General features: G+C 47.1%; 1 protein-coding gene across 3 annotated transcripts in view; it reads right to left on the reverse strand.

Moving 5' to 3' along the window:
* Positions 1-26659, reverse strand: part of GDPD4 (glycerophosphodiester phosphodiesterase domain containing 4) — a 356500-nt gene that overhangs the window by 215704 nt on the left and 114137 nt on the right. For all 3 annotated transcript variants that reach the window (XM_086933889.1, XM_086933891.1, XM_086933888.1), the window contains exon 2: positions 11549-11757. In XM_086933889.1, the coding sequence (XP_086790015.1) occupies positions 11549-11731 (183 nt within the window). In that variant the 5' untranslated portion in view covers positions 11732-11757. The remainder of the gene's footprint in view (positions 1-11548; positions 11758-26659) is intronic.

Below are 26659 nucleotides of genomic sequence, written 5' to 3' on the forward strand. Positions count from 1 at the left end.
GATACCATGCCCCACCGACACAACTTTCACCAGCCCTTTTGTCATCCCAGATGATGCAAGGCTATGATGGACTGGGGGAAGGACATCAGTGGCCAAGTATAGTGCGGGGTGGGAAGGCCAGATGCCCCACTGCCTCCTCTGGGCTCCTACGCTCACCTCGCTATTCCAAGGAGAAGACATACCGTGGAGGGAGCCAGTCTCCAGTGCTGCTAGGCAAAATCCAGCCATCAGGGGCCAGACTGCAATCCTGCAGTGGCAGCCGAAGCCACATCCCGCGCAGCCAGCCCTCATTTCCAGGGTGATGGGCCTGCTCCACGTCTCAGGGGACTCCGTGTTCATTGGTCCCCCGTGGGGCAACGCTGTCAGGAAATCTCGAATGACTGCGATGTGTGGCCCCTGATAGCTTTGCAGTCAATTTAAATCCCCCCTTGTTTATGGCTCTCTGCTTGGCTTACTGCTGTGTGGTAGCCCTTCAAGATTCCATCCTGTAAAGCGCTCTTTAATGATCTTTGGAGTTTGTCACCTTTTGTTTCCCTCCCCGCATTCACATTGCCGTTTCCAGTGCAGCCGGCACGCTGTGCTCCTCCATCGCGGGTTCCCTCTCTGCTTCCACATTTGAGCGTCTATGCAGTCAGCATACTGCGCGTCTCCATCAGGGCCGGACTGGCCATAGCGGGCACCGGGCAATCCCCCTGGTGCGCCGCACGGGTGGGGGCTGGTTTTGGGCCCCTGGGGGCCATTTTTGTTACAGGGGCGTTTTTGCAGCATAGCTGCAATATCAGCCCTGTCCCAAAATCGGACGAAAACCGGCCCCATCAAAGAGCTCGGTGGCACCTTCAACCCCCCCAAGTGGGAGGGGGGGGGGCACTTTGCCAGGGCCGGCTGTGGTTCCAAGTCCGGCCCTGGTCTCCATCCAGCGGCCCCTGCTCTGGTGGAGGAGCGTCGCCGCCCCCAGCCCTGGTGCTGCCGGGGCTTGGGGCAGCACCGGGGTGATGATAGGCTGGAGGGGAAGTGGTGAGCTCTACCAACATTCTGCCGGTGGTTTTTGACCGGCCGTCTAAAAACCACATGCGCAGTGAAGCTCTCTCCCACCCCAGCTGCATTGCTGGGGTTGGAGAGAGCAGGCACAGACTCCCAGTCTGTCTTGGAGCGACATCATCATCTCATGTACGAGAGCAGCTTCAGGATTGGCCGCAGGGTAGGCTGGGAGCCTGTGCCTGCCTGCAGCGACAGAGAGGAGCGGAAGAGCGCGATGCGATGCTGAAGGGCAGCAGGTAAGTTAAAAAAAAAAAATCTCTGTCGTTCCCGTTTGCCCCCACTTCCCGGCCCCCTCCCCGCCTCGAGCTGTTCCTGTCTCCATTGCAGTTTTCCCTGCCTTTCGAGATACTCCCTGGATCCATTGGTCCATTATCAGCCCAGTCAGGTGCTGCATACATTTTAGAGTAAGTTGTGAAGTCCAAAGCCCTTATATTCCCGACCTTTGCTCAAACTACTATGTGTGCCTTACTTTAATCCAACTGCCTTTGGCTTATTATCAGCCCGTACTCCTCTCTGATAGCGAGCCCATTGTAAACAATCATCAATCCCCTAAATTTGTAAGTCAGTTCTGGTCACATATTAGAGTTTTGAATTTTTTTAGTTTTTTCTGTTGTGCCCATCGTCTCAAACTGAGGAAGGGCTTAAATATCTATAAAAATAGCAGTTGTGGCTTGCAAGGAATATTTTTGTGTTTCTCTGATGTGAACTAAGGAACCTCGGAAGATATTTCTCCATGGACTTTGTCACCTTAGGAAACAGGATTCTATATTTTGTGAAATTTCAGCATTTCCTGGATGAAATAATATGTTGAGAGCACTTTTTAATGTAAACCTATATCTAACTATTCATTTTAAGCAGATGCCTTTTTAATGTCTCTGGACAAAGTGAAAATGTTTCTTTGGAATTTTTTGTTTTGACAGTTATAGGCAATCGAGTTATATATACCAGTGATACTCAAAGTAAAATTCTTGACCGGCATTCAGAAGTCAAGAATGAGATATCTCTTGTGCATCTCCTGGTGAATTGTATCGTCTACATTCAGAATTTCAATACTGATGAGGGTGTGGATTTTCATGGGGCCTGGTGGAAGTATTCTTCGCTCCCACAGAACAAAAAATACTCCAGGCGATCTATGACTCTGATAACCTCCAGCGGCACCAGGCACTGACTTTGGGATGTTTTCTCAATCAATCAATCAATCAAGACATTTATAGAGCGCACTACCTACCCGTAGGGTCTCAAGGCGCTGGGGGGAAGGGGGTGCCGCTACTGCTCGAACAGCCAGGTCTTCAGCTTCTTCCTGAAGGAGAGATGGTCTTGGGTCTGGCGTAGGTCGGTCGGGAGGGAGTTCCAGGTCTTGGCGGCCAGGTAGGAGAAGGACCTTCCTCCTGTTGTCGCTCTTCGGATGCGGGGGACGGCGGCGAGGGCGTGGTTGGCTGAGCGGAGGTGGCGTTTGGGAGCGTAGAAGTTGATTCGGTTGTTGAGGTAGCTCGGGCCTTGGTCATGTAGGGCTTTGTGTGCGTGGGTGAGGAGGCGGAAGGTGATTCTTTTGTTGACGGGGAGCCAGTGCAGGTCTCTGAGATGTCCGGAGATGTGGTTGGTTCGTGGGATGTCGAGGATGAGTCTGGCTGAGGCGTTCTGGATCCGCTGGAGTCTCTTCTGGAGCTTGGCGGTGGTCCCGGCGTAGAGGGCGTTGCCGTAGTCCAGTCGACTGGTGACGAGGGCCTGGGTGACGGTCTTCCTGGTCTCGGTGGGGATCCACCAGAAGATCTTCCGTAGCATGCGGAGGATGTTGAAGCACGCCGAGGAGACGGTGTTGACTTGCCTGGTCATGGAGAGGGAGGAGTCCAGGATGAAGCCCAGGTTGCGTGCGTGGTCTGTCGGTATGGGTGCGGTGCCCAGGGCGGGAGGCCACCAGGAGTCGTCCCAGGCGGAGGGCGAAGAGCCTAGGATGAGGACCTCCGTCTTGTCTGAGTTCAGTTTCAGGCGGCTGGTCGTCATCCACTCGGCTACCTCTTTCATCCCTTCGTGCAGATTGGCTCTGGCGGCGGCGGGGTCGTCGGTCAGGGAGAGGATCAGCTGGGTGTCGTTGGCGTAGGAGATTATGTTGAGGTTGTGTTGGCGTGCGATGGCCGCGAGGGGGCTCATGTAGACGTTGAAGAGGGTGGGGCTCAGTGAGGATCCTTGAGGGACGCCGCAGATGACTTCGGTGGCCTCTGACTTGTACGGTGGTAGGCGGACTCTCTGTGTTCTTCCGTCGAGGAAGGAGATGATCCATTCCAGAGCCTTCTCCTGGATTCCGACGTTGCCGAGGCGCTGTACTAGGGTACGGTGGCAGACAGTGTCGAATGCCGCGGAGAGGTCTAGGAGGATGAGGGCCGCTGTTTCTCCGTTGTCCATCAGGGCTCGGATGTCATCGGTGGCGGCGATGAGGGCGGTCTCGGTGCTGTGGTTGGCTCGGAAGCCAGACTGTGAGGGGTCGAGGGATCCATTCGTCTCAAGGAAGGCGGCCAGCTGCTTGTTGACGGTCTTCTCGATGACTTTGGCTGGAAACGGGAGGAGCGAGATGGGGCGGTAATTCTTGAGTTCGGTGGGGTCCGCTGTGGGTTTCTTGAGTAGAGCGCTGAGTTCGGCGTGCTTCCAGCTCTCAGGGAAGATGGCGGTGTCGAAGGATGTGTTGATGATGTCTCGCAGGTGGGGTGCGATGACAGCGTCGGCTTTGTTGAAGACGTGGTGGGGGCAGGGGTCGGTCGGAGATCCTGAGTGGATGGAGTTCATTGTGCGGACGGTGTCGTCGGTGCTGATCGGGGTCCAGGCGCGGAGGGTGGTGGTGGGGGGTGGTGGTTCGGTCGTGATGTGCGTTGGTTGGTTGTTGAAGCTGTTGTGTATGTCCGCGATCTTGTTGTGGAAGTATGAGGCGAGGGAGTTGCAGAGGTCTTGCGATGGGGTGATGTCGTTGTTTCCTGCGCTGGGGTTGGAGAGCTCTTTCACGATGTTGAAGAGTTCCTTGCAGTTGTGTGCGTTGTTGTCCAGCCGGTCCTTGAATGCAGTTTTCTTGGCCGCGCGGATCAGCTGGTGGTGGTTCCGGGTGGCAAGCTTGAAGGTGGTCCTGTTGTCCGGTGTTGGTTCCCTTCTCCAGACTTTCTCGAGGGCTCGGCAGTTCTTCTTGGAGCTTTTGAGTTCGTCGGTGAACCATGGGGCTTTCTTGCTGCCGGGTCTGCTGGGCGGGGTCCTCAGTGGGGCGAGCTCGTCCGCGCAGTTGCTGATCCACTTTGTGAGATTGTCTGCGGCCTGGCTGGGGTTCGCTGAGCTGGCCGGAGGGTGCTGGCTCAAGGAGGTGGCGAGCTGGTCGGCTGTGATCTTGTTCCAGCTTCTGCGGGCAACCTGTTGCTGATGGTGGTGGGTCGTCGTTCTTTTGAAGGTGAAGTGGACACAGCTGTGGTCCGTCCATTGAAGCTCTGTGGCGTGGCTGAAGGCGATGTCTGTGCTGGATGAGAAGACGGCGTCGAGTGCGTGTCCGGCGAGGTGGGTGGGGGTGGACACCAGCTGCTTGAGTCCAAGATTGGCGAGGTTGTCGAGCAGGGTGCTGGTGTTGTGGTCGTTGTTGTTCTCCAGGTGGAAGTTGAGGTCCCCCAGGAGGATGTAGTCAGCGGAGGGGAGGGCAAGCGGGCTGACGAAGTCGGCGATGTCCTCGCTGAATTGGGTGCGTGGCCCCGGGGGCCAGTAGATCAGGGTGCCTCTGAGGGTGGTGTTCGGGTCGGTGTGGATCTGGAAGTGCAGGTGTTCGGCGGTGGTAAGGGTGTTGTCGGTGCTGGTCGTGATGCTGAGGGTGTTCCTGTGGATGATGGCGATGCCTCCTCCCATCTGGTTGGCGGTGCGGTCCCTCCGGATGATCTTGTAGCCCTCTGGGATGGCGATGGCGATGTCGGGGGCTGAAGAGGCGTTCATCCAGGTCTCTGTGAGGAAGGCAACGTCGGGGGCTGTGGTGTCGAGGAGGTTCCAGAGTTCGATGGCGTGTCTGTGGACGGAGCGGGTGTTGAGCAGGATGCACTTGAGGTGGGTGCTGCTGGTGTTCGACTTTGCGGGCGCTGGTGCGAGGCAGGTCCGGATGCAGGTGAACTTGCAGGCGTGGCAGCTGAAGGGTCCGTGGGTGCGTCGTGGTGTGGCGTGGTAGCACCCTGGGTGTCGACCGGCGTTGAGTGCGATGAGGTTGGCGGCGGTGTACGTCAGGCGGGTCGGCCGGGGTCTTCGAGGGCTAGGGGTCCTGGCACTGGGCGCGGTCCAGGCGCAGACGGGCGTAGACGGGCTTACCTTTGGAGCGCCTTCGGCGCACAATCGGCGCGGCCGCTGCGCGTGACCGCTGCGCGTGACCGCTGCGCGTTCGCACGGTCGCCATATATGGCGAAGTGCGCGGGGGGGCGGAGCAGCTGGGAGGCGGGAGCGGGGAGGGTACACAAAAGAAAGGGGCGGGGCTAGCGGAGAGGGCGGGAAGCGGGGAGCGGGGAGGGAAGAGACGGGGACGGCAAAAAACGGAGGAGAAAACAGGCAGAACTGGGGTGGAAGAAACAATGCAGGGACAAGTAAAACACTCAGTGCAATCAGTGCAATCTCCACATCGTGGGCCTACTAACTCTCTTGAGTTGATATCCAGTTTGCTCATCTACTAGAAAAACAGGAGTCTGGACAATCTTATATATGCCCTGTGCGGTATCCTGAGAAGTTAAAAGAAGCTTTAACAAATCGCAATTGTTACCAAAACATAGTTTTTTGAGCCTTAAAAAAGTCGTCTCAAGACGAAACACGTGTTGGCTGTTCTTTTGTTATTTCTACGTGTCAACAGTGGTGAAGATCTGCGATCAGAATAAACTTCTTGTTATTTATACTATTGGAGTTGTGCTATTGTTACTAAACTGAATTCTGACTTGTTAGTCAGTTGTGTAAATTCGTTGTGCTGTGCTCTGTCAACCAATATATTATTTATATGTAGGTTCACCCGACCCTTCCTTTATAACTGGCCCATTTTTGTGTTTTAGGAGAAAGTGTTGGAATGCCAGGACAGTCCTTTAAAAACTTGGACTGTCCTGGCAAATCTGGGACGTCTGGTCACCGTATTGAAGATGAATTTGATAGTTTTATGCGGTATTTAGCCCTTTCTACATATATGACAGACGCATAAAATGCTATGGCCCTGCAACTCAGAGACCCACCCTGAGGTAGAAGTTTAGGAGGGTAACAAGTCGGAGAGGCAAAACCTCCTTGAGAGGAGGTCAGTACCCCCTGCTCAGACTCCCTTTAAAATGTGTGCAGTAGGAAGGTTGAAGGTTGCCCCTTATGGGTGGAGTTTAAGCCTCTGCACCTTACAGACTGATTGGAAGACCCAAAACATGTGGTGCGTCTGCTACACAAACTGCTGTATCAAATATGTTTTAGTACTGCTATAGTAAATGTATGCAGGATACCCAGCATAACGGTAGGGAATAATTGTGCATGAAATATAAATCCATAAATGAATCAATGCTTAATAAAAGATAGCAGATACTGACTTTGCTAATGCCGGCTAGTTTCAGAAACAGCTGCAGAGCACTGGCAAAATGAGAATGATTGTCTTTGCCAATGCTTATTTTAATCTCTGGAGGAGCACATATTCAGATTATTAACTACCAAAAAAAACAGAATATGTCATATTTAACTGGAGATGACAGATGTATTTGGAGCTTAAAAAAAGGCACCAAGTTAGTTATGTTATCTTTCTTCGATGACCTCAGAGGCAGCGTGGACAGGAGAGATACCGATGCTCTCATTTTATTAGACTTATCAGTAGCGTTCAATACCATTGACCATACTAGCCTCCTCTCAAGACTAAACAACCGGGGCTGTGATCGGGCGATTTGGTGGTTTGAGTCATATCTCAGCTCACGGTTGCAAACCATTTTTCTTTCTCATTTCACATCTGATTCAAAGAGCATCCTGTTCTGTCATACAGGGGTCTGTACTTCTACCTTTACTTTTAAACATGTATATAGCCCCTCTAGCATTCTTGCATAAGCTGGATGTACAATACTTCAGGTATGCCAACAACATACACATTTATTCAAATTACACCGTTCAACCTCCCCCCCCCCCCCAATTCTGCTACAACTCTAGCTCTTGCTAAACTGGCACATATACCCTCACATCAGTTCACCATAGGGTTTCAATCAACTACTTCTAGTTAAATCCCACAAAAGCCGATTAACTGATTGCCAGGAATGATATTCCGAAATTGCAGCCTTCTATCTGGACGGTCATCATGGGTCCTTGTCCATTGTCCTCCAAGGTAGTTTGCAATCTAGGTATTTACCTGGATGCTGATGTGTCCATGGGGCATCAAGTCTCCATAATTGTCAGTGCATGCTTCTGGCAATCAAAATGTATCAAACAAATCTCGCCTTAGATTGACTACAATTTCCATGTTTCAATGTTAAAAGCTCTGGTACTATCCCTCCCGGTCTATGGTTTGATTGATATCTGGGACTTTCAGAAAAGTCCCTGCTAAGTCCTCAACTAATTCAAAATGCTGTGGTCCACTTTACCACAGGTGCCCCTTGTCACGAATTCATACCTCCAATTACATTGGCTGTGGATCAAGAAAAGGATTAACTTCAAGGCCATTGGAATTCTACATTGTATAATCCATGGATTAGCCCCTCAGTTCGTGACAATTAAATGTACTATGTACCACATGCCCAGGGCATCAAAACCCAGAGGTGCTTATGTTCTTATTCCCTAGAATCCAGACCAAAACATTTGTTGACAGAGCGTTTTTAAGATGGCAGCCAGGGAACAGAATAGGCTTGCTGGAGCGGGAATCAATTTAAATAAGACAATTTAACATCTCTATCTTACACTAACAGGATGGATCCCCGCTTGTGGTGGTGTTTCACTTTACTTCTCAGTGACAGACGTTTGCGGTCCTTTATGAGAAGATCAGGAGCTATACATCACATAAATTAAAATCACAATACTATTTCTAAGTTCAGTCAATAATGAGAGTTTTGATAAGGTTTAAGGGATTTATTAACATTAAAAGGTTTAGTAAGTTATTTTTCTTTTATTCAATTAGTTCAAAATGCATCAATTAGATTACACAATTGATAGTAGAAAATGTGGTTAGAACAAGTCATATCAAATAATGCAATGCAGAGCATTCCATAAAGGAAAGAATCCCTATTCTAAAGAATGGGACGAAATGGGTGTTAGCAGGAACCAATTGAGAGTTCATCTTTGAGAGGCACGAGTGAGAAAGGGCATGAAGCTCAAATTCGATCAATTAGTATCAGCTTAACTTTCCCATAAAGAGAGGTTCAACATAGCAAATTAATCATGCAATACCAGGAGAAACTGCAACCATCACAGCCTTCAGCATGGGTGTGCTTACTGCCTCAGGTGGGCGTCAAGGGCTTCCCACATGTCTTCCCTGGCAGTATGGTTCGCCGCCTTTGTTTTTGTATATGTAAAATTTATTTTCAATAAAATATTTTGAAATAAAAAAAAAATTTAAAAGCTGTTAGCATTTAGCTTCAGTGCAGACAAATGGCATGGGTCTTAAAAAGCATCAGGGAAAAGTGTTAACCTACTCTGTGACACGCACTAGTATAAACAGGCGAAAGAATTGTCGCAGTTTATGTTGCTTCTTCTCCTCCACTCGTCCAATCATCTTTCGATTCTTCTTGATAGAAGTCTAGTCCTAGTCTTACCTACGTCTACACACATTTGGTTCACTAAGAATTATCTTGAAGTATGAAACACATGTAAAACTATGTCTACATTTGAAGCTTTTCGATTCTTAGACCTCCTTCCAATCGATATGAGAACATTCTTAACCATCTGATGGAATAAATTGTATGTTAGGCTAAACAATAGGCTATGTGAAATAAAAACATGAACTGCAACGAATATTATTCAGCACCACATTTCTTTGTTATGAAATAAGGAACATTAGGTTAAAAAAATCAACATTTTCTATTCATGCGTTGTATTTATTGTGTGAAATTATATGAAGTCAGTCTATTCAATGATGAAGTGTTTCTAGAAGAGAATTTTAAAATGTTATATTAATCAATTACATTCTTTAATACAATATGAAGACTTCCCTAAAGGCATGTTGGGGTAAGGTTAATTCTAACCATGTTGTGCACGTCTCAGCACGTTTAACTTTGCTTCTGGAAAAAATAAGCTTGCTCTAACATCTTGAGGCCTAGTAATGATAGATATAGTTATATATATATTTCTATTGTATTTTTTGTACATTTAAATGTTGCGCTAGTTCAATATCAATTTGCAGGTTAGAATTGCACGTCTCTTTACTTTCTTTTCTACTTTCTCTCTTTTTCCTTTCTTTCCTCTTCTATTTTTTATTTCTATCCGTCATTCTTTTTCTTTCTTTCTTCTTTCCACTGTCGCTACCTTGATGAGGGTGCCTCAAGTTTAACTCAGACAAGATTGAAGTCCTCATCCTGGGCTCCATCCCCTCTGCCTGGGACAACTCCTGGTGGCCCGCAGTGCTCTGAACCCCCCTCCCCCCAAGTCACCGGACCATGCATGAAACCTCTGTATCATTCTGGACTCCCTGCTCTGAACGAACTGCCAAATCAATGTTGTTTCTTCCTCCTGCTTCCACACGCTCTGCTTACATCATAAGATCTTCAAGTGGATCCCCACCGAGTCCAGGAAACAAGTCACCCATGCACTAGTCAGCAGCGGACTCGACTACGGCAACACACTCTATGCCAGCACTGCCCAGGAACTCCTAAAGAAACTGCAGAACATCCAGAATGCCTTTGCCAGACTCATCCTGAACATCCCACGCCGCAGCCACATCACCGGACACCTGCTAGACCTTCATTGGCTACATATCAACAAAAGAATTACCTTCAAGCTCCTCACGCATGCCTACAAAGCCCTCCACAACGCCAGACCTGCATATCTCAACCAACGCCTCTCCTTCTACACTCCCACTATACATATCCGCTCTGCCTAACTGGCCCTGGCCACCATCCCACAGACCTGCAAGACCACGGCTGGAGGAAGAGCCTTCTCCTCCCTCGCTGCAAAGACCTGGAACTCCCTGCTTCTGCACCGAAGGCAATCTCTATTGCTGCCGTAATTGAAGAAGGACCTCAAGACCTGGCTCTTAAACTGAACCGCAGATCCACCCCACCACCCACTCAGAGCCTTGAAACCCTTACAGGTGAGTAGTCACGCTTTATAAAAAACTGATTGATTAATTCTTTCATCTTTCCTATCTTCCTTCTCTCTTTCTCTCTTTCCTTCCTTCCTCTTTCCTTCTTTGCTCTTTCTTTCTTCATTTGTTCCTTTCTCTACTTCGTCTTTCTTGAATTCCTCCTTTCTGTCCTTCCTTCTTTCTATCTTAACAGCCAATGCAAACTGACTGGCTTTTTTAAAAGTCAGAGTGTTAGCCAAGGCCTTTTGATTTTCCCTGTAGGACTTTTCAGCCAGACCGCATCCATTAGTTTGTCAATCTGTCATTCACCTTTTTCTTCCACCTCCTTCAGCATGCATCAAGGGGCAATGTGTCAGCCCAATCCAGCCACTGGCAGACTTCACTATGACCTCTGGCTTACTGCCCTTTTACAAAGAGTACATCAACACATTAAGTATTTCTCTTCTGTGTGCTTTTTGATTCCAAAACAACATTTTTGCCTTTAGCCAATGTGTTTAGATTGATGAGAGCCTGGCAGCTTCCCAAACAAATAAAGTTTTGCAAAAACCAGGATAAAACTAGAATTGCCAAAAGGCAGGTGGCAACTCCAGACTCAATCTTTTTGAACGCCATGAAGCTCTGGTGTAAGTGTGCTGCAACAATATAATACTTTACAAAATGGTATGAAATATGAGGATGGGTGTTTTTTGTTTTTTACAGTGGGGGAGGGTTTCTATGATTAGTAGCCATATCAATCAGGGACCTTTTGAACTGCACATGTGCAAACGTTATCATCCATCAAATGTGGTGACATGAAAGCCTTTGCACCATCTGCTTCATTTTGGGTGGTTAACATTAGCACCTATAGATGGGTCTGTCAGTCATACAGGTCGCTGTGTGAATTCAATAAACTGTTCATTTACTTTGGCTAGAAGTGTTGGTGGCTGTGGTGGTGGGAGCTAGCCTGCTGGTTCACATCTCCCGATGGTGCACGTGCAATGGCCTAGCGTCGCGTGCAATCAGTGGGCATCGCGCGCAATCAGTGGGCATCGCGTGCAATCAGTGGGCATCGCGTGCAATCAGTGGGCATCGCGTGCAATCAGTGGGCATCGCGTGCAATCAGTAGGCCTCGCGCGCAATCCCAGTAGGCCTCGCGCGCAATCCCAGTAGGCCTCGCGCGCAATCCCAGTAGGCCTCGCGCGCAATCCCAGTAGGCCTCGCGCGCAATCCCAGTAGGCCTCGCGCGCAATGAGTAGCCTCACCCCAGGTCTGCCTAGAATGAAGCATTCATTCATTCATTCATCTTACCTTCTGGCAGCAGCACTCCCCCGGCTGCGTCTTCTCGCGCTGGTAGCGCTTCCAGCGGCAGCTGTAGAGCCCGGCCAGGAAGGAGACGAAGGGCTGGTGTTCGTAGCGCTGGAGCAGCCGCCGCCGCACCACCTTCAGCTTCCCGAGCCTCAGCTTCTTGAGGCTGATGGAAGTGCTACCCATCTGCGGCAGCTTACACCATCCTCCCGCTGAAAACAAAGCAAGCAGGGGGTGAGCGGACGGACCACAACAAACACGGGCGCGGCCCCCTCCTCACCCCGGGGCCCCTGACTGGATCATTCCACCAGAAGCCGCGAGCGCACAGAGCACGCGGGACTTAGGTGGGGATTGCTATGTGCGGGTTTGTTCCACTCCCTTCTGACTTCGACAATCACAAATACAGAATGCGGGTAGGATAAGGATTACATTTCTGTCTGTGAGGAGCCCGGCATCTAAATATTTCAGCGCGCGGCTACTTCCTGCTCCCGCCATTTCCCCTCCCGCTTCCCTTTGATACTACTGCGTAAAAGGAACGGAAGAAAGGGAAGGGGGCCGCACTCATCATGCCTTTCACATGCAAAGCTCAGTACTTCATTAGAGCCGGCGGTTGCAGGCGGGGCCCACCGGCACTCTTTTTTGGGGGTCGGAAATTATGTTTCCTGGTCAAACTTTGACCCAGCGCAAGAGAGAGAAAAAAACAGGTGAAAGAAGGAGGAAGAGAGAGCCAGAAAAATAATGACAAAGAGAACAAGCAGGGATGGAAAATAATCTGGAAGAGTGAGATAATGTGGCAGGGAGTGACAGGTGGGGAGCTATCCATCAAAAAGACTATGGAGGCCTTGGTATTCGACACCCCTGACTTTCTATATATATAGTAGCAAGGCACGAGCTTCTAGCAAACATTTTGGGCACCAGCACATTTTCTTTTACAAATTAAGCACTGGCCAAGCTGGTGTAATGAAGGTATTAGAGGCCCAAGGGCTGTTGGGAGGAGAACTCATTTTGGTTGGGGCTATTCAATCCTGGGAGGGACCTGGCTAACGTGGCAGTACCTAGGCCCATGGACTTCTTGCAGCAGCACATTTATTTGCAACCAACTGTTCAGCTTTTGCACTACGCAGCTTTTATAAATCTATCAATTTTATTTATTTGCCTCGATATTTCATTGGATTCCAGAAGCCTTCCTTTGGCCTGCACTTCGCACTTGGATTCAGCAAAAATGTAGATCAGTACAATCAAATTGCAGGCAGAGGAGCTTCGAAAGAAGGGAACTTGAGCTGCACTATCAGATGACGGGCCAATTAGGTGCTAACGTGTCCACAGGCCGGCACCTGTTTAACAACAACAGGTACGGGTGCCGCCAGGGCTCAGTCACGCACTCTCCCTTTGCATGTTTATTTACCTCCTCAATGTACTGCTGGTCATTTGCCTCGGGCCCTTGCTATTTCAGCGTGCTCTGAAAGGAGATGCGATCTCACTATTTTAACCCCTTGTGCTCATGCACTTCTATAGAATATGCGAAAGGTGTACAATAATAAACATAATGATAATGATATGGGGTGATGCCCCGAAAATGATCCCATGATGCTTATTTCCGATCCAGGGAGGATCTGGCTTGGCAGTTCAGGCTGGACTGTTCCCATGAGGGATAGGGTCAAGACTGATTTGCATAAGGCTAGGTCAAAACTGGGGTAGCATGGTGAGCAAAAGAAGGATGAATTTAACCCAGATCTATTTACTGGGGGTGAATATTTGATTTGCTCTCCAGGGGTTCTGAAAAATTTCCGCCCCATTTCACTTCTTCCTGCCCCCGCAAAGATGCTGGAATCTCATCTTAATCGGCACCTTAGCACTTTCCTTGATGATTCTGCCCTCCTGGATGTCTCCCAGCATGGCTTTAGGAGATCTCATAGCACCAAAACCGCTCTTACTGTAGTTGTTAATAACATCCGCTCCCAGGTTGATAATTGCCATACTACTCTCTTGGTCCTGTCGGACCTTACGGCGGCCTTTGATACCCTGTCTCCATCCATTCTGGTCGCTCGTCTCAGGGAGATAGGGGTCGGAGGCCCTGCACTGAGCCTTCTGGCTTCCTTTCTAAATAAAAGGGAACAGAGAGTGAAGTTGGGCCAGTTTCTATCTGCTCCTAAGCCTGTGCATTGTGGGGTCCCCCAGGGCTCGTCATTAAGCCCTACATTGTTTAACATCTATGTGGCCCCTCTTGCCAAGGTAGTCAGATCTTTTGGGATGGAGGTACTGTCGTATGCTGATGACACCCAAATAATGGTTTCTCTCACGCAGCCCGTGAGGGACTCTGCCCTGAATTTCAGGAATTGTGTGGAGGCTGTGTCTCAGTGAATGATACAGAACTTCCTGAAGGTAAACAGGGAGAAAACGGAGGTGTTGATCTTCGGGGGCAATCAGGATATCTGGTCAAATGACTGGTGGCCTCCCTCACTTGGGGTTTGCCCCCCTCCCCGCCAGTTTGCTAAGAACATAGGGGTGCTAATGGACACTACGCTTTCTTTTGACCGTCAGGTCAGCAAGACTGTTTCCACCTGCTGTGGCATCATTAGGGTCCTTAGAAAGATTGCTCACTATCTCTCCCCCGATGCTCAGAAACAGACCACTGTGGCATTAGTTTCCTCAAGACTGGACTACTGCAATGCTCTTTATGTGGGCATAAATAGGAGCCTTATTCATCATCTGCAAATGGTCCAGAATGCGGCGGCGAAGATGGTCCTTGACTTGCCTCGGCCTTGTCAGCCAGGAGAAGCCTACATTGGCTCCCCATTCAGTCCAGGATCTCTTTTAAGATTCTTTGTCTTGCCCATGGGGCTTTTCATGGTACCAGCTCAGAGGGGATCAGGTCACTTGTTCACTCCTGCGCCCCTAGTCAAGCTCTTCGTTCTTCTAATAAAAATCTTCTTGAGGTTCCTAGGTTTGCGGGAGTGAGATGGGGAGGCCAAGCTTTTTCCTCGGTTGTAGCCAGGCTGTGGAACTCGCTCCCCTCCGAACTTTTAGGGCAACCTTCGCTTGTTTTGTTTCGCAAAGCATTAAAAACCTGGCTCTTCTCTGAAGCATATCTGTAATAGCATGGACCAGCGGATTACAGATTGAACGACCTGCTTGGCGCCTTGATGCCCTTGGGGCTAAGTTGCGCGGTAAAAGACTCCCTTCATTCATTCAATCCGCCCATCATCTTTGTGTCTTTTGCTTTCTTGCCCTAAGTGTGCGGCATATGCCCAGATGTGGGTTTCGGGCTCACTGTGTCACTGGATTCAAGCCAGCCTGGCAGATGAGGGGTGATGCCCTGAAACCGGTCCCAGGATGCTTGTTTCCAGTACAGGGAGGACTTGGCTGTTCAGGCTGGACTATTCCCATGAGGCACAGGGTCAAGACTGATTTGCAGATTGAGGGTCTACACTGGGGTGGCATGGTGAGCAAAAGAACAATGGATTTAACCCAGATCTATTGACTGGGGGTGAATGTTTATTTGCTCTGCATTCCGTTCATCACCTGTGTGTCTTTTGCCATCAACGTCTTGCAGCATCACATTTTAACCAACTTTTGAGCTCTGCGCTTTTGCACTCGCACAACTTTTATAAATCTATACATTTTGATTTATTTGCTTAGATAATTCATTGTTTTTCAGCAGGCTTCCTCTTACCTGCGTTGCACACTGGGATTCAGCAACAATCCAGATCAGTACAGTCAATGTGCAGACAGAGGAGCCTCGAATGAAGGGAAACCGAGCTGCAGTATCAGATGACGGGCAAATAAGGTGCTAACGTGTCCACAGACCGACATCTGTTTAACAACAACAGGTATGGGTGCCGCCAGGGCTCAGTCACGCACTCTCCCTTTGCATGTTTATTTACCTCCTCTAGGTACTGCTAGTTATTTGCCTCATGCCCTTGCTATTTCAGCGTGTTCTGAACTGAGATGCAATCTCACTGAATATTTTAACCCCTTCTGCTCATGCGTTGCTATATAATATGAGAAAAGGGTACAATAATAAACATAATGATTCATAATGCTCCCAACTGCTTTTCTGCCTCTTCTCAGCGCTTCAAGGGAAGGGGGATAACAGGCTCATAAAAAGACAACTTAGGATTGTTCTAAGGTACAGGTAATTTTGTACATCTCTTCTATCTGACCAAAATTCAAATGATATTTGATTGACATGACAGTTGATTTATGTAATAAAATGTTTGACAGTTACTTGATGTAGTGCGATTAATGTGTGATAAAGTATTGAAACCTAGTTGGTAGGAGTATTTCTGCTTGGCGTTCACATCACTTGTTATGTGGATGCAAAGATGCTGATATCTGGTATTCCAACGTGCATTGGAAATTGATCTAATGACCCACGGGATATCAAAACCCTTGGAAAAAGGTTTGGGATGTTAAGGATTCGAAGATGATTATAAAAGAAAACAGCATTATTTTATTCAATACAAAAGGGACCCAGAAAGAGAATAAGTGAACAGAGAAGACACGTACAAGGTTTGAAAATACAAAGACGAAATGTGGGGAAAGGGACGTAAGAGACACTGAGAAATGAGCTGTGGAGGCCTCAGCGCTGACAGGTATGGATTGTTAATGGATGAAATATTCATTAGACTGCACAGTGCAACTAAAACCGGTGTATCCTTTCGTGGCCACATAAGGATGGTGCAGGGTCAGCTTATTAGAAGATGCAGTCAGTAAACACTCATACCTGCCATGGCATGTGTGGTGTGCATATATGGACACCACACTAGTGCCTGCTCTGGGGATTCGTACCGGGTACAGAGGACATAGCGAGGATGTTGGCAGGCTGCTGCGTGGCATCTCCCTTGCCCACAAGCAGTCATTTGCAAAGTAACTAAAGAGGCAAGCAACCAAGCTGCCACAAGCAAACTCATGCTAAGAGGGCAAAGGGGTGTTTCATTCAGTGGCCACAGTGGAAAACACCAGAAGGCTGCTGGAAAGCACCAAACAAGAAGCCCGTGGCATGGAGCCCAAAGTAAGGGCAAACAATTTCAAGGAAGAAGCAAATTAAGTACAAAATGCTAAGTCGATGAAAGCAAATATGGAATCATAAAACCAAAGACAAAAAAGCACCAGAGACAAAGTCTGAAGGAGAGCCATGGAAGAATTTAGCTCACTGTGCTATGTCAAACAAGATCCCTTCTACTTGTATATACTGTTGTTTTATAATGTCATCATCGCAGTTACTGCTTTATTATATGATTCCATTTGCTGCTAAGGCCATGCAAGACCAAAGAGATGTGTATAAACTACTCCCCTATCATGCAATAAAACAATTATTAATTAATAAATATTGTGAGAAATTGGGTTATTGGTTGAGGGGGGTGGACGCCCCACTCAGGCAACAACCTCAACGTTACTAAATTTACCTATGCTTAATCCTCTGCTCACTTGGCACAAAAGCAGTCAGGCTTAACTTAGAGGCAATGTGTAAACTATTTATGCAGCACACGAACAGTAATAAAGTGAAAATAAAAAATCCCAAACTAACTCAGGAGAATAGAGTGTTAATGAATAAAATGACACCCAAGCAAATTAAATCCAATCAGTAGAACCTTAGTATTTTATGTTTTAAGTGGAAAATATCACCTAAAAGATCAAAGCACCAACAGTGGGTATTTGATTTCGCAAGACCGGGTCAAAGTCTAAAGTTAAGGCCTTGTTGTAATCAAAAAGAGAGAGGAGAACTAGAGAGGCTAGTCTGTTTCCCCAGTTTATATGTTAGCAATCAATGAGAACTAGCTCTGGTTTAAATTGTTTGTATGCCTGCGGGTGGAGGAAAACCATTATGTTTTATGAAGGCCCTCACCCACCAACCTAGTTGGTGGCATGCTTCATCATCGGGCCCCACCCGAGGTACCGAGTGTACCTCAGGTGTGCTTCGACGCCAGATTACTTCGGAGCGGGTTTTTTTTGTTCGTGAGGGTGCTGTGAGTGTGCTCTGAGTGAGGTTTAAAATGCTGTCCTGGGTGTCCCAAAGACTGTTTTAATGGTGGGCCCCAGGCAGTCAATAAAAACAAAGGCTATCGGACGTGCACGGTAGGCTTATGGCCTCCGACGTCCTGTGCAGTCAACTAGTTTCAGCCAGGCCTTTTCTTCTACTGGCTTTCGTCAGGACCTTATATGTGTAGGGTGTTACAGGGGTTAGTATGAGTTTGTCAGTGCCCTGTCTGTAAAGCACACGCTACGGTTCTTATATGTGCAAGAGGTGTTTCCTCTTGAGTTGTACACCTGATTTTAGCGAACAACTCAGCATTGAGCTCAGCTGGGGGCCAGGACCATATGCACTTGCGCGATGTCGCTGGGCCCACAATGAACCTGTTGTCCGGGCAGAGGCTCCGTGGGAAGTGAGCTTCAGTGTAGAGAGCACTGTTTTGGAAGGTGAAAATCTCCAGTGGGACAAAGTTCCAGGCTGTAGCTTGTGAGTGCTTCATGATACCGGACACCTTTACCATGAGGTCCAGCTGCAAAGGATTGGCTGTTGCGGAGAAGAACGTAGCAGGAGCTGCAGCTAATTTTGGCCGAGCGGCTATGCACCTAGTGCAGATCGGCTGGCAGGTAGGTCTCACTCTTCTGTCGGTTCTCCTGCCACTTTTTGGTGAAAATATTTGTAAGTCCCAGGTTCTTGGAGAAGTACCACCAACAGCACAACCAACGGTCCTGGACCTGGGACACCCTGCGAGTCGGGGTTAGGACGTACTCCAGCAGGGGCAGGGTTCAAGGCCCCAGGAGCAACTTCTTGTGCTCCTGGGTTCAAAGAGATGGTCAGTTCTCCTCTAGGGAGCAAAGCAAGCCTTCACGCGGCAGGGCAGTCCTCTGATAGCAGCAGGGCATTCCTCTATGGGCCCAAGCCAGTCCTTCTGAAGTCTTCCACAGGTCCAGGAGTGTACTGAAGAGGTGTCCTGAGCGGCCAATATTTATACATGGTGCCAGACTCTGAAGTGGGGAGATTCCCTATATTACCCTTACAATTGGCTCTGGAAAATTCTTCCCTTCCCCTGTCAAGCCTCCACGAAGTCAAGGTGTGACAAAAGGCTAGTGTCAGGTTCCTTTGTGTGTGCTGGAGACAAGCCCCTTTGAAATCTAAGTGGAGCTGGGAATAGTTCTGCCTCCAGTCATCCTGACAGGATGGACCATCCTGTCCACACTTAATCCCTTTCTTGTCACTGCCTGGGAGGAATACACAAAGCCCAACAGCAGAGCCATTGACAGTCATGTGACCCAGGACACTGACAGAGGCACAGAAATGGTTAAGGCAGGAAAAAGCCAACTTTCTAAGAGCAGTATTTTCAGAAGTGTTACTTAAAATATGACTTTACCATTAAGGAGGGTTTTACATCACAATTGGTTAGAGCCTAAACGTGACATTTCCACCTGCTTCCAATCAAAAGTTATATTGGAAACAATGGTACCTGAAGCAGGAAGTGTCACCTCAACTTCCACGGAAACAGAGAGAATAACCATCAATAGATTGGTTTTTACTAGAAACAATATATTTTATTTGATTACTTAACAGTTGGACTCCTATGAAGAGGAATTCCTTTAATATAAACATTCTAAATTTGAGAGGTGTTCCCAAATGACGCAACGGCGCAGTGAAAGTGAAGTAAGTGAGTATGAAGACCACTAGTGCTGTGCAATATATACATAAATAGTGACCCTGGACGATGCACAGTTGTTTGATTTAAACTCTAACATAGAGTTGCAGGCTGCTGAATTTCATAAACAGTACAGTAGACTACTATAATGCCAACATTTCGACCCCTTGAGGTTATTTTTTCTGGGTCATCATCAGGAGGAGGAATGGGAAACACCCATTAGGTAGTACTTTTGCGACAAATGACAAACATTATGTTCAGGAATGGATCCACAAATCATAGGTATTGAAGTCTAGAAGAATTAAAGAAATCCTCCTATGATTATTGGAGGATTCTGTGGACAAGGGGTCCAACTAAGGTTCATGGACTGCAACACAATTATCAATCTTTTTATGACTCTTCCTGGGGTACCCATAAAAAAAATCATTCACAACCTCCCGGGGTGAGGTATGTCTGGAGATAGCTGTCTGAATTCTGCAGTAATGATAACCCACGCGAAGTGAACACAGTGTTGGCCCAAAATCTATTTGGATTGCCTGCATCAATCTAATGAGTGCTGCAGGCCCACTTGTAGCATTTCATTTACAGGTGCTGATTACAAACAGTATACCTTTACTAGGAACTTCCTAGTAAAGTAAATGTGCCAAACAGTTGTACATCAATTTTAGAATGTTTAAGAGAGGGAGCACAAACACTTTAGCACTGGTTAGCAGTGGTAAGCAGTGGTAATGTGCCCTGAGCCCTAATGCCAATAAAAACTAATTCAGAAAACGAGTGGTGAAGGTAAAACATTCGGGGAAGACCACACCAAGGATGACAGGCCTAACAATTAATCTCCATTATTCGTGGTGATAGTAATAAAGAGTGCATACAGTTAGCTCCAGTCCAAGTGATTCTTGCATTTATAGATGCAAGAGAGTTGGAAGAGGCATCAAAGGCACTTTAGTATGCTCCCCATAAAGCAATGAGGGTATCTAGAGAAACCATGCAATTTGCCTAGCAGTGTCAAGTCTGATCATACATTCATGTCAATAATACTATTCAAGATAGCTTGTCCAACCTGTAGTTTGTCCTGCTCAAACCCATACTTTAAGCAGCACCTTGTCTGGTTAGAAGAGCAAAGACGCCCTACTGCATCACCCCAATCATCATGGGCCTCCAATGGCTTCCCCGGCTGCCTGAACTACAGTCAACAAAGGATATATCACATATCAGTTCTTGTGTTTTCCAATATTCAAGAAATAGATCCAGACTGATCTAAGAGATCCCTCTGACAAAAATCTAAAACCATGAATCAAGAAATTTCCTAATTTGCACTATAACTCTGCAAGGATCTCCCTGAAAACATCAGGAACATTTTTAGCTTGCTTGCCCTTCCCAGGGCACAACAATCCATCTTTTCAAGTTCCACTGCAGTTCTGATCCCTTGCTGTCTTCTCTTAGTTGATACTCATTCATGGTAGTCTGCACATTTTTTTTGAGGGGGTGGGGGTGGGGGGGGGGGGAATGGTCTTAACATTATCCATCCTCCGACCATTTTTGACAATGTTAAAGGGCAGGTGCATAGTCAAGTCAAGAATAACTTTATTTTGTTCAAAGAACCGTAAAAGATTAACCCCTTCCATGCTCATGACGAGCTGAGCTCGTCATGACCACACCGAGTAACATTGACCTGCAGCACAGGAGGAGATTCTCTCAAGCAGCCAAGGTGTTAACAAATAAAAGCTTTACAATGTAAAGATTTATAAAACAAACACAATAAATGAGATAAAAAGGGAGAACAGTTCATGGGGTTCTGTAATTAAAAAGTTCAATACATAAAACGGAAGGTCTAGGATGACATGGTATTACACAGATCATAAAAAATGTTAGCAATATAAATTTATATAGCAAGAAATTACATTATTCTTATTCAACTTCTATAGCTCATAGCGCTTTCTAATAGTCATCAACACTTTAATATAATTAGATACCACAGTGCAGATAACAGGGGTAGCCAAAGTTTGCAAAAAATTAAAACAATCAACATATGTACACGGGCCTAGGGCCAGTCATTATGCCTGTCGACCCTATTCGGCAGATGGCATACTCTAGGGAAGAACTCTTGCTGCTACAAGATAAGAGTGGCCAGTGGTGCCGCCAGTTGGACTGTTTTGACAAACAATTTTGTCGATGTAAATTCTGTCCCGATTCAATTCCCGTTAGGAAAAATGGTGAGGAGGTCTGTAGAGATCTAGGGATGGCATTATTGAACTGCAGATCTTTACCAAAGCACGCAGTAGAGACCAACCTACTGATTGAAGAAAGCAATCTTGATTTGCTTTTCTTAACTGAGACGTGGTTATCCCCAAACTCGGAGTTTGATATCACCACTGCTCTTCCAGGCGGATTTCTCATTCAGAGCCAGCATAGGGACCAAGGGAAGGGAGGAGGTCTCGCAATAATCCACAAAGACACTTTTACCTGCAGAATTGAGGATGGTGGCATCTCAGATACAGAAAGTGCCCGTTTTAGTATCCAAATAACTCCTACCAATTCCCTTTCAGGATTCCTTATCTACCGCCCGCCAGGATACATAAAACAGTTTGCAGGATCTTTGCTGGAAACTACACTAGCAACGGCAGCCCAGTCACCCAACTTCTTGGTTCTGGGAGATTTGAACCTGCACTTTGATGATCCCAATGATAAGGTGGCCTCAGACCTCAGTTCGGACCTTAAGGCCCTCGAAATGAAACTTCTAAATAAAGAGGCTACTCATATCAGAGGACATCTGCTGGACCCTATTTTTTCAAATAATAACCAGCTCATAGCTAGATCCCCATTGCCCCTGCCATGGTCTGACCATTTTGTGGTCCCATTTTCATGGAAAATTTGCACAGAAAAGAGAAGTGCTCCTCGCTCTCGTATATTACAGAGAGCCTGGCCAAAACTATCGGTGGAAGAATGGACACATACCTTAGAACAAACGGCCCCTGTGGCAGAATTAGATCCCCTGGTGGCAGACATAAGCTTTCAGAACTGGCTTAACGACTCCCTGAACGCGGTACTGCCCCTCAAAATGATCACCAAAAAAAGTAGTACTTTTAAATCGCCGTGGTACACCACAGAACTCAGATATCTTAGAAAAGCCTGTAAAAAGTTGGAATGTCCTCGGAGGAAAGATTGGGCAGTTAACAGCAAAGCCTCCTATCAGTCTGCCCTGAGACTATATAAAGCTGCACGGCAGAAAACTCAGGCTTCCTTCTTTGAGAAAAAAATTAACTTATCTGCTAACTCCTCGAAGGAAACTTTCAAAATCGTTAAGCAACTGCTTAAAGTTCCTGCTCTGACGACTAATCAAGAATGCACTGAAGCTAGGTGTAACCAGTTAGCGGAGTTCTTTGACATCAAGATACAATGAATACTTGATAGTTTACCACAGACTGTCCCCACTATAGGTGATGAAGCCCCCCTAGCCCCGACTTCTGGCCCCCGGTTGGATGTTCTCAGACGCATTACCAAGGAGGATTTTTGTAATACGCTATCCTCCGTGAATAGTGGTTCTCCATCTGACCCGGCGCCTATGTACATCCTCAAACAAATTGTAGACACCATTGCCCCCCTCGCAACAGAGTTGTTAAACTCCTCCTTCATCAACGGGGTGGTCCCACCCAGCTGGAAACAAGCCAGAATTAAGACACTCCTAAAGAAACCGGGGCTGGATACAGCTGATCTAGCCAATTTTCGCCCGATCTCTTTGTTACCTGGTCTGGGCAAAATTGCTGAAAAAATAGTTAATCAACAGCTCTCAGGGTTCTTGGAAAGTAATGGGCTGCTGAGCCACTCTCAAACGGGTTTCCGCCCAGGACAGGGCACCGACACAGCCCTTATAGTGGTGGCTGAGGAGGCAAGGTGCATCTTAGATTCAGGGGGATCGACAGTTCTGATCCTCCTGGATCTAAGCGCTGCATTTGATATGGTGGACCATAAAATACTAGTCCACCGTCTTGCCAGACTAGGCATTGCAGGATCAGCCCTGAGATGGCTGGAATCCTTTTTGAATAAACGAGCATTCAGGATTTGGGAAAATGATGCCATGTCTAAATCTACTCCCCTCCAGTGTGGAGTTCCCCACGGCTGGTCTTTGAGCCCTACCTTGTTTAATGTTTATATGGCCCCACTGGAGGAGGTAGTAGCCCCTTTCGGGATTAAATCTGTCACCTACGCAGACAACACCCAATTAGTCGTCTCGCTGACGCAACAAGTGGGATGTTCGGATAACCTCTCGGCCTGCCTCACTGGAATCTTCTCCTGGATGACCAGCTCAAAGCTCAAACTGAACGGAGCAAAAACTGAGATCCTGATCCTGGGCCACCAATTTACATCTCTGCCCAAAGCCTTTTGGCCGCCCTGTATGGGCGAGCTGCCTCTACCAAAAGAGAAAATCAAAAGCCTAGGGGTCTGGTTTGAGCCCGAACTAACCTTTAGGACACATGCCCAGAAAGTCGCGGGCGTGTGCTTTGGCCTTCTTAGGGCAGTGCGGAAAGTTCTCCCTCTCTTGCCCTTTCAGTCCAGGAAACTATTGATCCAGGGATTCATTTTATCCAGACTGGATTATAGCAACGCCCTACTCCTGGCAGCGCCAGAAGCCACCATTAATACCTTGCAGCGGGTGCAGAACGCTGCTGCCAGGATGCTTATGGGGGCCCCAAGAAGAGCGTCTGCCAAACCGTTGCTGAGAGCTCTCCACTGGCTTCCAGTTTGTGAGCGAATCGCCTTCAAATCATCTTGCATTGCCCATAAGACACTTCAAGGCAAAGGTCCTTCGGCCCTGAGGAGCCTGATTCGTCCCTACAGACCTCCCCGGGCCCTCCGATCGGACTTGGATAATCTTGCCATAGTTTCTAGAGTGAGGAGGCCGCCGTTTTTCTGTAAATGCGGCAAAAAATTGGAACGCTCTCCCTAGGCATATTCGGACTGAACCTTCCCATCTTAAGTTCCGAAAGCTGCCTAAAACTTTTATTTTCCCTAAAACCCCTTAAATTCCGATTCCTTTTGAGTTTTCTGTTATCTGTTAGGCAGCGCTGGGACGCTCTTGGGCAGCCATGCGCTTTATAAATCAAATTTCATTTCATTTCATTTCATTAAAAGTGGGACTACAATTTTTCTCCTCGCCTCTTTATATAAGGTGCAGAAAAGAAAAAAGTGCATAGTGCTCTGGCTAGCCAAATTATCACACGGGCAGGGCATGAGCTTGTTGGTCCACCCTATTTGGCGCAGGAATGCCACTAGAAAGTGCAAAGTGCATAAGCGTAATCTGGTTAAAAGGAATCTAGTCTGCACATTCATAGTGAAAGTTAAATAATATTGCTGTGAGACAGGGAGCGAATGTGAGGGCCGTCTCCTCATATTGTGAGTAGCGCATAATGGCCCTATAGTGATGCGCCTCTTTGATGATAACTTTTGCGTTCGTAAGAATGCTTTCAGGATTGTCATAAAAATGCCCCAGTACTATCTCTTGAAATTTGTCTCTCACAAATCGGAGCCATGGAATGGTTAAGGAGCGGTCCAAGTGGATGCAATCTTTGATTGCTTCCCTTCGATACACTAATTTGTCAGCCAGCCAAATGTTTGCCCATAAGAGCAGAGGGGCGCTACCTATGCGGTCTACTATGAACTCTAACCCCAGTTCTTTATGACAAAAGAGTGTGGGGGCACTATTTTTGATCATCAATAATCTTTTTATAAATGTATTTTCCAAGACTTGTAATTGCAACTTTTGTGATGTCCCCACACCCCTACCCCGTACGTTGCAACAGACAGACATTTAGCTTTGTATAAGGTAACCAACTCTCTAACAGGCTTGTGACCTAATTTACATGAAAATCAAATTAGCCCCTCCACTACCCGGCTTGTGTAATGCACTCTTGCAGTTATAAGAGGTTTCCCAATTCATCTGGTTGTTGAATAGGTTCCCTAAATAGGAAAGTTGTTCAGATTCTCTATTATTTTGCCCTTTACAGCAAAGCTTCTGTTTTTTGTTGATTTGGAACCACCATGGTATGTGATTTGATAAAATTGACTTTTAAGTCAAGTGACGACATAAAATCAGTAAAAGCATTAAGCGATTTGTGGAGGCTATTAGCTGTCACTGCCATTAACGCGTATCGTCTGCATATGATAGCAGTGGGACAGGGTTACCACCAATTCGAGGAAAATCAATCTCCCTACCTAATAAAAAAGCCTCTAGGCCGTTTGTGAAAATTAAAAAGGAGGAAGGGGGCTAAAATGCACCCTTGCCAGACACCTTCTGTAGAGACAATCGTCTTGGTCTTTTCCCTTAGGTATCATATCTTATAGCAACTGTTGTACCAGCTCATCAACTACTTATTCAGAACAATTTTCCCTTAGAAAGTATTGCCCCTAGCTGGCAAGGAGGCATTTATGGCAGTAGGTAAATTTGTTGCACTGCAGCTGTTAATTACAAGACTATGGGCCAGATGTTCGACGAGAATTAGCACGTGCAAAAGGGTTTGAGGCCCATTTGTGCATGCTAATTCTGATGGGGCCATGTACAAATACTATTTTGCGACTCGCAAATAATTTCCGACTCGTATAATAGTGTTTTGCAACTCGCTATTAGGAAGGGTCGTTCCCTTCCTAATAGCGAGTCACAAGCCATGTACCAATGTTTTGTGACCGCAATTGCGGTTGCAAAACACTCGCAAATTACCGCCCTCTTGAAGAGGGTGGTAATGCAGTCGCAAATGGGAAAGGATCCCCAGGGGACCCCTTCCCTTTCGTGACAGGCATCCTGTTTTCCTTTAAGGAAAACAGGCTGCATTTTTAAAAAAAATCTGCATTATTGACATGCAGTCCCAGACATGGAGGTCTGCCTAGCCCAACAGGCCACCATCCCTGGGAGGGCCAGTCATTCCCAATGAGGTCGCAAATTGTGAGTGGCTCATTAATATTCATGAGCCTTGCATTTTGCGACCCCATTGGGAATCGCAGTCAGTGCCTCTGACACTGTTGTACATTCCAAATTACGACTCGCAATTTGCGACTCACAATTTGCGACTCGCAATTGAACACAAATGGCAAGACGCAATTTGGAATGGTCGTACATCTGGCCCAGAAAGAACTATTAGCATATTAGTACACATTCTGAACAACAGCCACTTTCAAACATGGCATACTTCACTGCTTTAACTATAGTTTGCAAACAATTACAAGTTAGATATTTCCATGTCTATTTTCAAAGCACCTATTCCACATTCATTGCAAACATCTGAAACCACAGCTTCTCTTCCACTAGAAAGAAGGAGCGACCAAGAATTTAGAAGAGTGACTGGGGAGACTGTTACTGTGATTGTCTATTATGTAAACACAAATATCCCTTAAAATACAATATACTGATATTGCAAGACACCTCATGGTTCTGTCGGTTTATAAAGAAGATCAGCTTTTGGTCGTGTTCCTCTATATGATCTCGGAA

The sequence above is a fragment of the Lissotriton vulgaris genome, chromosome 8 (assembly GCF_964263255.1).
Source record: "Lissotriton vulgaris chromosome 8, aLisVul1.2, whole genome shotgun sequence".
NCBI classification, from domain to species: domain Eukaryota; kingdom Metazoa; phylum Chordata; class Amphibia; order Caudata; family Salamandridae; genus Lissotriton; species Lissotriton vulgaris.